A 15,356-nucleotide genomic window follows, 5' to 3' on the forward strand; every position below is an offset into this window, starting at 1 on the left:
TCCTAATCATCCAGCAAAGCAGCAGCAGCAACAACAATCAGGAAGAACTAGCACCGATAAAGTATTGTCCAAGACTCCAAGATTAAAGACTGGCTCATGGACAATAGTACTCCAACCCATCCGGTTTGTCCCTTGTCCGGTCAAGTCAATTCTGCGACGTTTCAATTCAATTTTGAAACCTTTGAATGGTTGAAACATTAAATTTCCTGACTTAATAAGTCTGTACAGTATTGGTTAGTTAGGAATATTTTGATATCAGTCTCTACTTTTTCACTAATTTTGGTATCAATCTCTTTTTTTCTCTTTATATTCATATATTTATATTCATATACCCGTTTTTTAAATGGATCAAAAAAGGGAATTTTACAATTCATATTTTATTTATAGTAAATATTATTTTCTCTGCAGGAAAATAAACTATTTTAAAAATAAAACTGGTCAAGATATTTAGAAATAGAAAACTACATACAGTCCACAGAAAAAGGACTGTCGTTAATTGGACGGTACTCCATGATTATGGCTAGAGCACTTGTCGGAAAGAAAAGTCAAAAGTAACAGTAATGGTGGAAAAAGCCGTTGCATGAATGAATCTTTTAATTATTTTTTAAAAAGAAAGATAGAATCTGAAAGGTTCACTTTCCTCCTTAACAGAATCTCGTGAATCTCTCTACCTTCCCTTTCTATAAAACACTCATCTCTCTCTCTCTCAAACAAACAATCTTCATTTAGAAACTTTCAAATCAAAATGGCGTCGTCGACAATCTCTTGCAACGCCACCGATCTGATCCCTTTACTCTCCGGCGGAGCCAACGCCACCGCCGCAGCCGCCGCCGCGGAATTCATCTGCCAGAGATTCGAAACCGTCTCCGGCAAATTCACCGACGCGGGCTACGCCATCGACAACACGTACCTCCTCTTCTCAGCGTACCTAGTCTTCTCGATGCAGCTCGGCTTCGCCATGCTCTGCGCCGGATCCGTCCGCGCCAAAAACACGATGAACATAATGCTCACGAACGTCATCGACGCCGCCGCCGGAGGTCTCTTCTACTACCTCTTCGGCTTCGCCTTCGCGTACGGAGCTCCGTCGAACGGATTCATCGGAAAACACTTCTTCGGGATGAGCGATTTCCCCAAACCTACGTTCGATTATCCTTTCTTCCTTTACCAGTGGACGTTCGCCATCGCCGCCGCGGGGATCACGAGCGGATCCATCGCCGAGAGGACGCAGTTCGTTGCGTATTTGATTTATTCGTCTTTCTTAACCGGATTGGTTTACCCGATTGTGTCTCATTGGTTCTGGTCTAGCGACGGTTGGGCGTCTCCAGCTAGATCTGAAAACCTTCTGTTTCAATCAGGTGTGATCGATTTCGCGGGATCCGGCGTCGTTCATATGGTTGGAGGAATCGCCGGTTTATGGGGAGCGTTAATCGAAGGACCGAGAATCGGCCGGTTTGAGCAACGGAGTAAACCGCTTACGTTGCGTGGTCACAGCGCGACTTTGGTTGTACTCGGTACGTTTTTACTATGGTTCGGTTGGTACGGGTTTAACCCCGGTTCGTTCGCGATTATTTTCAAATCGTACGGTACCTCTCCCGGGAGCTCATTCTACGGACAGTGGAGTGCTGTCGGAAGAACCGCTGTTACAACGACGTTAGCTGGATGTACTGCGGCGCTAACGACTCTGTTCGGGAAGAGATTGATTGATGGTTACTGGAACGTTACGGATGTATGTAACGGTTTGTTAGGCGGTTTCGCGGCGATAACCAGCGGCTGCTCGGTTGTTGAACCGTGGGCCGCGGTTATCTGCGGGTTTGTAGCGGCCTGGGTGCTAATGGGCTTCAACAAGTTAGCTGATAAGCTCCAATTCGATGATCCTTTAGAAGCGGCTCAGCTTCACGGCGGTTGTGGCGCTTGGGGGATTATTTTCACCGGATTGTTCGCGGATAAAACGTATGTGTCGGAGATCTACGGAGGCGATCCGAACAGACCGTTTGGGCTGTTTATGGGAGGAGGAGGGAGGTTGCTTGCGGCGCACGTAGTGCAGATTGTGGTGATCGTGGGTTGGGTTAGTGTGACGATGGGGACTTTGTTTTTTGTGTTGCATAAGATGGAACTGTTGAGGATACCGTCGGAGGATGAGGTCGCCGGGATGGATCCGACGAGTCATGGTGGGTTGGCTTATATGTATACAGAAGAAGAGATTAAGAATGGTATTATGGTTAGAGGTGTGGGTGGTGAAGATGATCATGTCCAGGGACATGTAGGTGTTCTTTGATTTCTTTGTTATTTTAATAGTAGCTTTTGTGTTTTTTTTTCTTTTCTTTTTTCTTTTGGTCTGTGTATATATTTTTGCATGGAAATAAATATATTAATTTGGCTCTTTATTATTTCTTCTGCTTTTTTTATCATCTATGGAGAATGCCTTCAACCTTTTTCATTTTTTAAGATTTAAACAAATGCTTCAAACTTAGTATGTGGAGTAATCTGATCCCAACTAGCTAAAAGTTACACATCATAGATTTTGAAGAATGGAAAAGAAAACTGATGCAGAGGACCATAAAGTTAATTCTCGAAATAGTTAAGTGAAACATTGGCTTTAACATCGTAAAGGTTAATATCCATAGATATGGACTATCAAACTGTTTTACAAATATTATTAATTTTTTTTACTAAATTGTTTTTCACCCCTCCAGAATTTTAGAACTGGCCTTGCCAGAGGAGAGCAACGAGTGTAGGGCTGAGCAAATAAACCGAATCCAAAAATTTGAACCGAATTAGATCTGAACCCGACATAAATACCAAATGGATTTTCTTTTATGGTATTTTGGGTTATGGGTATTATCCGAACCGAACCTAAATAGATATCTGATAGAATCCGAAATATTTAAAATGTATTTAGATTTTAAGATTTTAAGATTTTATTGAACTTCTAAAATAATTATCTATTATATGAAGTTTGATGGTTGAAGGTGTCAGTTGAAGCTTAATGTTTTTAGATTTTGGTTTTGTTTTTATAGAATAATGTTTCTCATTTTCGTGAGAATTTAGTTTTTATTTTAATTTATTTGGTTTTCTTTCTATCAATAACTATGTCTACCCTAGTTTGATTTTGAATGATCACGCTTTATGTTCTTTTCTTATTTTTGAATCAATTTTACTTATGTTTTGGCTATTAAAATAGATACAAATCATGTACTTTAAATCCGAAGAACCGATTTCATTTATGTTTTGGTTACAAATTATGAACTAATAGGATATTTTTAAACCGAAGAACCGACTGGGATCCGAACCCCAAAGTAGAATGGGTTATACCGGTTCTTTGAAAATTTACTAACCCCGACCCGAACCCGAACTGATCCCGAACCGAACTTTCATATAACCCGAATGAGACTGATTTTGATAAACCCGAAAAACTAAAACCCGAATGAATAAAACCGAAATCCGATTGGGATCCCGAATGCCCATGCTTAAACGAGAGTGGTGAATGACTTTGTCAATTCTTTTTCCTCTTTATTAAAATTCTTGTTCTCATTTTGGTGTTATGCACCAAGGATGAGATGGAGAGTGAGTTTAAGGAAGTTCAAGTGGGCTTATTAATTGTACAAGAATTGAAATCAGTTATTCATGTAAACTGTTACTGAGAACGTTATCGGTCGGTAATTTCCGACGGACCGGACTAGGTCGGTCGGTAATTCCTGGTGGATTTCCCTGCAAAGGTTTTTGTTTGGAAATCTGTTGGGAAAATGTCCATTGGGAATCCGTGCGGAACGAGACGGATTCTCGATGTATTTGTCCATTGGGATTTGCGCGTTTTCTGGTAGTGCCACAACATATGATTTCCAATCAAGAACACTCATGAAGGTTTGGTTATATAAAATCTATAGATCGATTAACCTAATACAAAACTGGACTTGCTGTTGTTGTCATAGGAGTTGATGATTGTAAGAAAATTTGTTCACACAAGCCTACATGAGATGCATCTTATCAACCAAGATAATCGAACACAATTAAACAAAAGTGTGATGTACTGATGTTTCGAAGTTAGGGGATTATGAGTTGATCAAAATCAAAAATGTAATAGATGAATGATCAGACACGGATTGAAGATGGTAAACGAACAAATATTGTAGGCATATATTATGTTTATAAAAGCTTTCTCGTTGCTTTTTCTATATTACTTTGGGTGTTTACATCAGTATACTATAGGGTCTACTATGACTAGAACCACTACTAAAACCATAATAACTGCAAAAGTCGTTCAAGCATATACCATTTTCTTACTAACCATCAAATCGAGACTACACAACTCGTGAACCAACACCACTCGTGGACAGAATTAGCCCATTCTATCTTACCCCAAACATCATTTCCACGCTTCTCTAATGCGATTTTCGCGCACCATATTCTCCTTTCAGTTTTTTCGTTGTCTATTTCAAAATCGGGGACCCACACACTACAAGAAAACAGCGGTATTCTGACGGACGTTCCGACGGAAAATGAATTCCTCGGAATATACCGAGGAATTTCCGAGGCAATTCCGAGGAAACACAAAATTTGGCTTCCTCGGAATTTCCTCGGAATATTCCGACGGAATTCCGAGGAAAACTCATCTCGTCGGAATATTCCGACGGAATACCGAGGAAACTAGTATTCCTCGGAAAAAACCGATGAATTCCGAGGAAATATTATAGACGTTAGAGAGCCGTTGGAGAGCCGTTGGGGGATTTTAAAAATTCCGAGGAAATTCCGATGAACTAGCCGTTTGCATCGGAATTCCGTCGGAATTTCCTCGGACTGTCGGCAGGATTTCAACTATAAATACAAGCACCCCTCTTCCTCTTCATTCACTCCATATCTTCATCCTCCCTCTCACTTTCTTTACACACGAATTTGATTCATAAAAAACATGTCTTCTTCAAATTATTTTCGTTCTTGGATCGATCGACCTCATTTGGATCCGAACACGAGATTGCTTACGGAAGAATACCAACAAGGTATAACCGAATTCATGGGGTTAGTTCACCGACAACCGGAAGCAAAAACAGGTATGTTAAGATGTCCTTGCTCTAATTGTAAAAATAAAAAAGTTATTAAACAATGGGATGTTTGGACTCATCTATATTTGAGTGGGTTTACACGAAGTTACAAAATTTGGTATCATCATGGAGAAACTGATTATGAACATGGTAGTACTAGCGAACCTCAGCCAGCGGTTAGATTAGAAGATCCAATTAGAACGGATGTAGATTACGGTGTAGGTACTGAGCAGATGGTAAATGATCATTTTAGAGGGGAAGATTTACCCAATGCCGAAGCTAGGAGATTTTATGATATGTTGGATGCTGGAAAGCAACCATTGTACGAAGGTTGCAGAGATGGTCATTCAGCTTTATCATCTGCTACAAGATTGATGGGCATTAAGACGGATTATAATTTGGCTGAAGACTGTGTGGATGCGATTGCTGATTATGTAAAAGGTATTCTACCCGAAGATAATGTAGCTCCTGGCTCATACTACGAGGTTCAGAAACTCGTAGCTGGTCTTGGTTTATCGTATCAGGTAATAGATGTATGCAGAGACAACTGCATGATTTATTGGAGGGCGGATGAACAGCGGGTTTCATGCAAATTTTGTGGGAAGCCTCGTTATAAAGATACGAGTGGAAGAGTTCCAGTACCATATAAAAGGATGTGGTATTTGCCTTTGACGGAAAGGTTGCAGAGGCTGTATCTGTCTGAACGCACAGCGCAACCAATGAGATGGCATGCGGAGCACTCAACAGATGGTGAGATCAGACATCCTTCAGATGCAAAAGCGTGGAAGCATTTCCAATCAAAGTATCCCGACTTTGCGTATGAGAGAAGAAATGTCTACCTTGGATTATGTACTGATGGTTTCAGCCCGTTTGGCAAGAGTGGAAGACAGTATTCTCTATGGCCAGTCATTCTTACACCATACAACCTACCCCCAAACTTGTGCTTGCGACGAGAGTTTTTGTTTCTCTCGATTCTCGTTCCCGGACCAGAGCATCCTAAGAGATCACTTGATGTGTTTCTTCAGCCACTAATATATGAGTTGCAACAACTATGGGCTCAAGGTGCTGAAACATACGATGTTTCGTGTAAAGAAAACTTTCAAATGCGGGCAGTACTAATGTGGACAATAAGTGATTTTCCAGCATATGGTATGTTATCTGGATGGACAACGCATGGAAGGCTATCATGTCCATATTGTCAAGATAACACTGATGCTTTCCAACTAAAACACGGAAGGAAAACGTGTTGGTTTGACTGTCACAGGAGATTTCTACCACCAGATCATCCATATCGTAGAAGTAGGAATTTGTTTACGAAGAACAAGAGGGTGTTTGACAGTCCACCTCCGGAAATTCGTGGGAAAGATTTGAAGACACAACTTAGAGATTTTGGTGCAGAAAGGACGCCAGACGTCGGTGGACATGAGCGTTTTCCGGTAGATGGTGTTGGAAACCTACATAACTGGCACAAAAAAAGTATTTTTTGGGATCTGCCATACTGGGAGGATCATCTACTAAGGCATAATTTAGATGTCATGCATATTGAGAAGAACTTTTTTGACAATCTCATGAACACGATCCTTAATGTTCAAGGTAAAACAAAGGATAATTTGAAGTCAAGACTGGATTTAGTCGATATATGTGCTCGTTCAGAACTTCATGTTGATGAGAGTGGTAGGGCTCCTTTTCCCATATACCGACTTGATGCAGCGGGAAAGGATGCGTTCTTTGATTGGATTTCAAACGATGTGGAATTTCCAGACGGTTACGCATCTAATTTGCGTAACTGTATCGACAGAAAGGAAGGAAAGTTTACTGGCTTGAAAAGCCATGATTGCCATGTAATGATGCAGCGCCTCCTTCCGTTTGCCTTCAAGGAACTATTACCACGAAATGTTCATGAAGCAATTGCAGGGATAAGTGGTTTCTTCCGCGATTTATGCACAAGATCAGTGACTCTTGAAGGTATTGAAAATTTGAAGACTAACATAGCTGTGATTCAGTGCAACCTTGAGAAGATATTTCCTCCCTCATTTTTTGATGTTATGGAGCATCTTGTTATTCACCTGGTAAGAGAATTGGAACTTGGTGGTCCTGTGCAGTATAGATGGATGTATCTGTATGAGCGGTATATGTTCCATTTGAAGAAGATGGTGAAAAATTTAAGTAGGGTGGAAGGGTCTATAGTCGCACAGATGATCAATGAAGAAACTTCAAACTTTGCCGAGTACTACTTTCCAGCAGAAGTTCAGACCAAAAACAGAAGACCTGCTCGGCATGATGATAGAGGCGAACGGGCAACATATCATTGGAAGGTTCCAGACATTTTCACAGACGTTGGACGACTTAGCGGAAAACCAAAGGACCGTCGACTTACTGATCAGGAGCGCAGTCATTTGCAAACATATTTACTCACCAACTGCGAAGATGTTCTTCAATATGAAAGGATTTTCATGGCAGAAAAGCGGTTCGAATATAGATACGCCACAGAGGACGAACTAGAAGAAATGAAGCAGAGAGAATTTGGTGGATGGATGTTTACTTATGTGAGTGATGGTTTGGCCAGAGGTGAAACATTTGACGATTGGATACGCGAGATGGTCGTTGGACCAAACTTTGTTGTGAAGTCATATCCGAGATTTTGTACTCGAGGATATGCATTCACAACTCAGAAGAGGAGACGTTCGAGTACGACTTACGATGCTGGTGTTTGTTCTGCATCAGGAGATGATGTATACTACGGACACATAAATGAGATTTTGGAAATCAAGTATTTGGGCATGGTTGGATTGCGCTGTACTGTTTTCTATTGTGACTGGCACGACAACACTCCAGATCGAGGTGTGAGAACAGATGCATTTGGTGTTACATCAGTAAATTCAAGACGGAAGCTGCAATATTATGATCCTTTCATTCTTGCTTCTCAGGCCGATCAGGTTTGTTATATCAAGTACCCCCGGGTAAGGAACAGAGATGATCCATGGGTTACTGTTACAAGACTCAACCCGAGAGGCCGAGTTCAGGGAAGTTCTGAGCTGGAAGACCCACTACAACCAAGCACATCCGGCAACTTAAGTGCAGCAGAAGATTTAGGTGGAGTTGGCCTTGTAGTCGATTTAACCGACTTCGGAGAGGAATCCGCCGTTCACGTAGAGGATGAACCAGTGATTGGAGAGTTTCACCAAGATCCAGATTCAGATTCATCTGGTGATGACGACTCGGAAACAGACTAGCGTCGACTTTTTTTTTTTTTAAATATAAATACCGAGGAAATTCCGAGGACAGATAGGTTTTCCTCGGAATTTCCTCGGAATAGATCTTCTCGATTTAGGGACTTGATTATAGATTCCTTTTCCTCGGAATCTCCTCGGAAGTTTCCGAGGAAATTCCGACGAAGTAAGGAATTCCTCGGAATTTCCTCGAAAATTTCCGAGGAAATCCCGAGGAACATGGGCATTTGATTGTTTCCTCGGAATTCCCTCGGAAATTTCCGAGGAAATTCCGAGGAACTTGGGGTTTTAAACCGAAAACAACGTTTTACGGATTGAATAACATGTATATAACCTTCATTAAGTGTCTTAACCAGATTATGATGTTTGGAACTAGGAACTTTGGTGTTTTATCCAATAACAAACACTTTTACGATTCCATGAACGAAAACCACACAACATAAGAGAAACACTTATACACTTTAATAAACGGTAAAGGGAATACTTACAATTATTTTTGAAATTTTGTTATTTCATGGTTTATGATCATCTATACAAAGAATCCTCAATGGTATGCATTATAATTGTATAAGAAATGAAATACGGCGAAAATAATCGATGTTTTGAAACCCCAAATTCTGGTTCCTCAGAATTTCCTCGGAAGTTACCGAGGGAATTCCGAGGACACCTGATTCCTCGGACTGTTTTCATTTAACCGGGTAAACCAAGCCGCCAAATATTTCGCGAAAATTGAATTAATGATTTCCGAGGAAATTCCGACGGAAATATTAAATATTTCCGAGGAAATTCCGACGGATAGTTTCCGTCGGACACCTCATTTTATTAGGTCGAGCCCGACCTTTCTTCCCCATTTCTCTCCGCCGCACTCTCTCTTCTCTCGCGATTTCCGCCGTTTCCTCCCGTTTCTCTCGACGATTTCCGGCGAATCCGCCCTAATCCTCCTCAATTTCAGTCCTTGCATCATGTATGAACCCTATCCCACTCTCTTAGGGTAGATTTGTATGGTTTTAAGTAGATTTGATGATTTTGGAATGAGATTTATAGATTTTTGTTAGGTTGAATGGTAGGATTGTGTAAAATTCGAGTTTGATTATGTATTTCACTTGATTTGGATTTTTTTTTGGTTTTTATTAATTTTGTGGTTATAAAAATCGAATTTGTAATTATATATATATATATGGAAAACGTTTTTTGTATATAAAATCTATTTTTTGCACTTTAAAATCATTTATATATTTATTAAACATTTTTAAAATCTATAAAACTTTTTTTGTGATTAAAAATCATTTTATAAAAATATTTAAATCATTTTTTGTGGTTATAAAACGTTTTATGTATTTTATATATAAAATATAAATATTTTATTAAACATTTTTTATTTAAAACTATTTTTTGTATTTAACATTTTAAATATTTTTAAAACTATTTTTTGTAATTATTAAACTATTTTTATTAAAACTATTTTTTTTAAACTATTTTTATTTAAACTGTTTTTTTTAATTAAAATTATTAGAACTAATTTTTAAATATGTTTTTTTTTAATTTACAGGTCTAATGATGATCAGATCCGGCCTCGCCAGCGTCGTAGCCGGGGTGGTATGGGGAGCCAGTCTCGGGGTTCTTCCAGCCATGTTCAGGATTCCGTTTCGCCCCACAGCTCATACCATACATCTCCCTCTCCATTAGTCGCTCCTGCTGCTCCCGCTCCCGCTGCTGCACCCGCTCCTGCTCCTCCGGGTCCTCCGGGAGTGATGAGTGTTGCGGAGTTGGTTCGACAGCCCGGTCGTGACCATCTTCCCTATCTCACTGAGTATCCACATGGACATGGTCAAACATGGTAATTTAACTTTTATTTTTTTTCCTTAAAATTTGATTGATTATTAATAATTTGTTCTTTTTATTAGGTTCAACCGATCCGGGAACGGGATCAGCGCATGGATCAACCGTATGATGTACTCTGCCCTCGACAAGGGACATCCGACTTTCACTCACTTCCCGTCGAGAAGCAGCATCTGTGGTTTCGTCAGTTTGCGGTAAGTATTCAAATTTTTTACTTATATTTTTTATTTATTAAAACTATTTTTTGTGATTATTAAACTATTTTCTATATTTATTAAACATTTTAAATATTTTAAAAACTATTTTTTTAATTATTAAACTATTTTTTATTTATTAAAACTTTTTTTTTGTAATTATTAAACTATTTTCTATATTTATTAAACTATTTTTTATTTATTAAAACTATTTTTGTAATTATTAAACTATTTATATTTTTGTGCTTAAAAACTATTTTTAAACTATTTCAGCAAGAATTCAACTGGAATTCCGATGATACGCTCTCTATCTATAACCATTTTGTCCATAAAGTTATGGACAACTATGGGAAGCAGATGTACGAGTGGAAGAAGAAGTGGGAAGTAAACAAGGTAGTTTTTAATTTATTAACAATTTTTAATTTATTAAACTATTTTTTAAATTATTAAACTTTTTTTTTTTAAATTAAAAGGTCCCAAAGTCGATGAACGACACGGTATGGAAGGAGTTGTGTGAGCATTGGGATAAGGAAGAGACGAAAGAAACTTCTTCCACCAACTCCAACAACCGCAGGAGCGACCGTAAAGGGAAGGGCATCTACAAGCATAACTTGGGTGCCCAATCTAATGGGTGCCCAATCTATTGCCACTCTTGCGGATCGCATGGTAAGTTCAACCGCTTTTTCTTTAATTATTTAAGTTTCAGAATTTTATTTTTTATGCATTTTTTCAAATTTCTAATGTTTGTTTAATTTATTTTTTTTTCAAGGCGGAAGAAAATGAGGGCGAGCCGGTTGATGATCTCGCCCTAATGAAAAGGGCGTATACCAACAAGAAGACCGGTCAGATTGATGATGGTCTTGTGAGGGACGTGGTCGACCTGGTCCAAACTCAGGTGTACGACGAAGTGTCTCAGCTTCAAACCGATGATGACGATTCGACGGCTTCGACCAACTTGTCCCGGGTTCGAATCAACGAAATCGTTGAATCGGTAAGTTTTTTTTTTAAAAGTTCAATTTATTTATTTCTTGATTTTTATTTTATCATCAATTTATATTATCTAAATTTGGTTTTTTATATTTCAGTCGGTTCCAAAGAAGAAGGGACGTATGGTCGGTTTGGGTCGTCGCTCCCGGTCGGCTGCTCCTTCTTCTGCACCACCGCCATATGTTGATCCGGAAGTTCTTACGGCTCAGCTGAAGGACAAGGATGATCGGATATCTGCGTTGGAGACCCAGATGGCAGCTCAACAGGCGGGCTATGAAACCCAGAAGAGGCTCAACGAGCAGATGATGGAGATGATGAAGAGGATGTACCCGAACGAGATGTTCCCGAACATCCAAGACCCGTAGTTTTTTTTATTTTTTACCAAAAACTCTGAATGTTTTATTTAACTTTGAATATTATCTACTATGTTTTATTTAATGTTTTATTCAATTTTAATTTTAATTTTAAATTTTTAAATTTAAATTTAAAAAATTTTAATTTTTTTTTAAAAAATAAATTTTTTCGAAATTTCGAGGGAATGGAGTTCCTCGGAAAATTCCGAGGAACTTTCTTCCCTCGGAATATTCCGAGGAAAATAATTCCCTCGGAATTTTCCGAGGGAATGGAGTCCTCGGAAAATTCCGAGGGAGTTTTGTCCCTCGGAATTTTCCGAGGAACTCCATTCCCTCGGAAAATTCCGAGGGAAAATATGTTCCTCGGAATTTTCCGAGGAACATATGTTCCTCGGAATTTTCCGATTAACATTCCGAGGAATGTTTTGTCGAAACTTCCGAGGATTTGACCATCGGAATTCCATCGGTATATTCCGAGGAACCATCCGACGAACATATGTTTCTCGGAGTTTCCTCGGAATTTTGTTTTCTCGGAATTCCGTCGGAAATTTCCGACGGAATTCCGAGGAAGTATGAATTTCCGAGGAGATATTTCCGAGGACTTTTTTCGTCGGTATGTCGTCGGAATAGCGTTATTCCGACGACATACCGACGATTTTTTCCCTCAGTATCCCGATGTTTTCTTGTAGTGACATAACTAAAAGTTTCCCACCAAGGTTGTGTATTCGAAGCATAGGCCGCCATGCTAAGCCACATGTTCTATGCATGCGCAATATTTTCATATCTGAACCCTTGACATCTATCCAGTCTCTAGTTTTGGAGTCATACCATTTGCAATAACCGGAGTGCGTAAAACAATACATTACATCCTCTATCACACACCAATCCTTTATAAATTTGAAGCCTCGCCGGTGGGTCTCCACAACTTCCCACCTACTTTCTTGTGGGTCATAAGCATAGCTCTTATTTTCAGCATTTGCGTAAATCTTTCCTTCAAACACATTAATCTCAAACCAATGGCTGTCAAACTCGTAGGCTCCAAGGCTCCGCAAGTGTCTCCAAGTCTGAGTCTTTATGTCCAACACTTCTATCCGAGCCAGAGACTCATTGATCCCCGAACGTCCCATCACGTATATTTTCTCGTAGAGTAAAAAGGCATCCACACACCACCGAGCCACCAACATACTAGGCCCATCACGCCAAGTGTGAGTACGACAATCAAGAATACGAACAGCTGAAGACGGAGCCTCGTAAGTTCCACCGATTACGTAGAGTTCTGAACCAACCGCTACTAAAGCACAATATGGTTCGAGGAAAGGATTACAAGAAGAAGGTACCGGAAACAACGAATAGTCATCATGTGGAAGAAGATGATCGTCGTCGTCTTTGGTTAGGGTTTCAACGACAGGTCTCATCCAAAGAGTGAACCATTTAGAAGGTTGGTCTTCGTAATGTTTTAGGCAGACATAGAGAAATGGTTCGGTGGTTCTGATGTGAGAACGTGTCTTGTACAGTTCAGGAGAAGAGAGGAGAGAGTGGAATCTCTTGGAGACGAGAGAGAAACTAGGGTAGTCGTATCTAGAGACACGAGCAAGAATGTTCTCAGCTATATCATGTGGGAGTGAAGAAAACGATTGAGATTGTAGATTCAGCGGTGGTGGAGGGTTGGTGTTCTTGTTTCCCTGCGGCTGTTCATCATCGCGGTTCATGTTTGGCGTAAATTGCTGATGAGATAAGTTACAATTTTTTTTTTTGCTAATGAGATAAAAACTAAAATTTAGGTTAAAGAATACACCATTAGGTCAAGTTTATTTATATGTTTAGTTTTTTTTCCAAAAAAAAATACAAGGTGTTATTTAAAAAAATTAAATCCAACTATAATCTGTTGCTATTCAATAAGAACTTAAAATTTTAAATTATGCATTATTAATTCTTAAATCCTAATTCTCTAAAACAATTCTTATATCTGATGTTATTTAATTAAAGTCTCAAATATTAAATTAAATTAAATTAAATCTAATGTTATTAAAAAGTAATTGATTTTAATTATATATTTATTTATTTGAAATCAAGTCCAATAGATTTTCATGAATTTATAACAAAATCTAAAGTATATCCTGTAATATTATTTGGAAATATGTTTCTTACGTGTCACGATCACGTTAATTCTCATGGTGGTTAATTGAAAATATCTTTAATGAATTAAAAGTACTATATATATTTCCATTATTAGAATTTCGATCACCTTTTCCTTTTTATATAGTTTTTAGTCAGATTTTTAAGTTTATCTTTTCCTTATATTGGTTTCCAAATCACATATATCAAACAGAAAATATTTGTAAATTTAAAAACGTGGATATATATATATATATATACTTCACAATGATTTCATAAAAAAGAGAGTTCACAAAAACAAATGAGCATAATTTTTTTAAAAAAAATTATCTTTAGAACATAATCTCAACCAACATACACTATATTATTTTCTACTATTTTTTTTGAATATTTGAAAAGATAACTAAAATAGTCTTATTCTAAATACAATTAAATATGTGTAATATTTTTATTATAAATAGTTTAACCCGATTTTTTTAAAAAAATTAGAACTGAAAACAACTATAGTTAATTTGGATGAATAGTTGTAACTTGTAAGTTAATATACCCATAATATGATTAAGCGGACTAATCCAAAATTTTTTACTTAAAAGTTAAAATCAAAGTCTAATTAAAATAGCAACATATTATTATCTATAATAATATTCCATTGATTTTTATACATATAAAAAAATGAAACGACGAGTACTATAAATAAGTTATTTTGTAAAATTTATATATGTGCATGAGCTTTCAAAAAATTATTGTTATTTCATTTTATGTAACTCTTAATAAATTTCACTTTAGTTTATTCATCAAAATAACATATATCAATTCATGCATAATTTTACAAAAAGATATTTGCTACATTAAACCAAATTAAATAACACTAACAAAACTTAATCAAAAATAAAACTTATTTAGAACAAAAATAGTTTAGTTTGAAGAAGTAGATGTAACCTAACATACTGAAATTATGATAAGAGAACCAACCAAATAATCTATACACAAAATCGTATATATAACTAAAAATAATAAAATTATATTATTTAAATAATATTTATACATATAAATGACAAAATAAAATAATGTTTTTAAATCTACGTACCTAAAATCTTTTTCATTCTTCTTGATTTTTCTTCTTAAAACTTGAAGATTTTCTCATAACACTATACTTCATTGTGCATTTCCATTGTAATGAAATCACTACAAGAAAACAGCGGTATTCTGACGGACGTTCCAACGGAAAATGAATTCCTCGGAATACACCGAGGAATTTCCGAGGCAATTCCGAGGAAACACAAAATTTGGCTTCCTCGGAATTTCCTCGGAATATTCCGACGGAATTTCGAGGAAAATTCATCTCGTCGGAATATTCCGACGGAATACCGAGGAAACTAGTATTCCTCGGAAAAAACCGATGAATTCCGAGGAAATATTATAGACGTTAGAGAGCCGTTGGAGAGCCGTTGGGGGGATTTTAAAAATTCCGAGGAAATTCCGACGAACTAGCCGTTTGCATCGGAATTCCGTCGGAATTTCCTCGGACTGTCGGCAGGATTTCAACTATAAATACAAGCACCCCTCTTCCTCTTCATTCACTCCATATCTTCATCCTCCCTC

General features: G+C 37.8%; 2 protein-coding genes across 3 annotated transcripts; one reads left to right on the top strand and one right to left on the bottom strand.

Annotated features, from left to right (window-relative positions):
* Positions 1-13: 13 nt before the first annotated feature.
* Positions 14-2,382, top strand: LOC103861850 (ammonium transporter 1 member 4). The gene has a single exon (XM_009139556.3). The coding sequence runs from the start codon at positions 746-748 to the stop codon at positions 2,273-2,275; it is 1,530 nt and encodes a 509-aa protein (XP_009137804.1). The 5' UTR covers positions 14-745; the 3' UTR covers positions 2,276-2,382.
* Positions 2,345-15,123, bottom strand: LOC103862136 (F-box/kelch-repeat protein At5g39560-like). 2 transcript variants are annotated; one of them, XM_018657733.2, is made up of 2 exons: positions 12,334-15,123; positions 2,345-4,451 (listed from the first exon to the last, which is right to left on the bottom strand). In XM_018657733.2, the coding sequence occupies exons 1-2, from the start codon at positions 13,346-13,348 to the stop codon at positions 4,288-4,290; spliced, it is 1,179 nt and encodes a 392-aa protein (XP_018513249.1). In that variant the 5' UTR covers positions 13,349-15,123; the 3' UTR covers positions 2,345-4,287. The 2 variants fall into 2 exon arrangements, with proteins under 2 accessions (XP_018513249.1, XP_018513248.1); XM_018657732.2 differs by having other exon boundaries at positions 2,345-4,448; positions 12,331-15,120.
* Positions 15,124-15,356: the final 233 nt, after the last annotated feature.

Source organism: Brassica rapa, chromosome A03 (genome assembly GCF_000309985.2).
Source record: "Brassica rapa cultivar Chiifu-401-42 chromosome A03, CAAS_Brap_v3.01, whole genome shotgun sequence".
NCBI lineage: Eukaryota > Viridiplantae > Streptophyta > Magnoliopsida > Brassicales > Brassicaceae > Brassica > Brassica rapa.

Coding starts and splice junctions, on each gene's coding strand:
- LOC103861850 (XM_009139556.3), top strand. CDS start 746: ATGGCGTCGTCGACAATCTCTTGCAACGCCACCGATCTGATCCCTTTA.
- LOC103862136 (XM_018657733.2), bottom strand. CDS start 13,348: ATGAACCGCGATGATGAACAGCCGCAGGGAAACAAGAACACCAACCCT. Junction 4,452..12,333: donor TGGTGGGAAACTTTTAGTTA/TGTCACTACAAG, acceptor TTTCTTGTAGTG/TGTGGGTCCCCGATTTTGAA.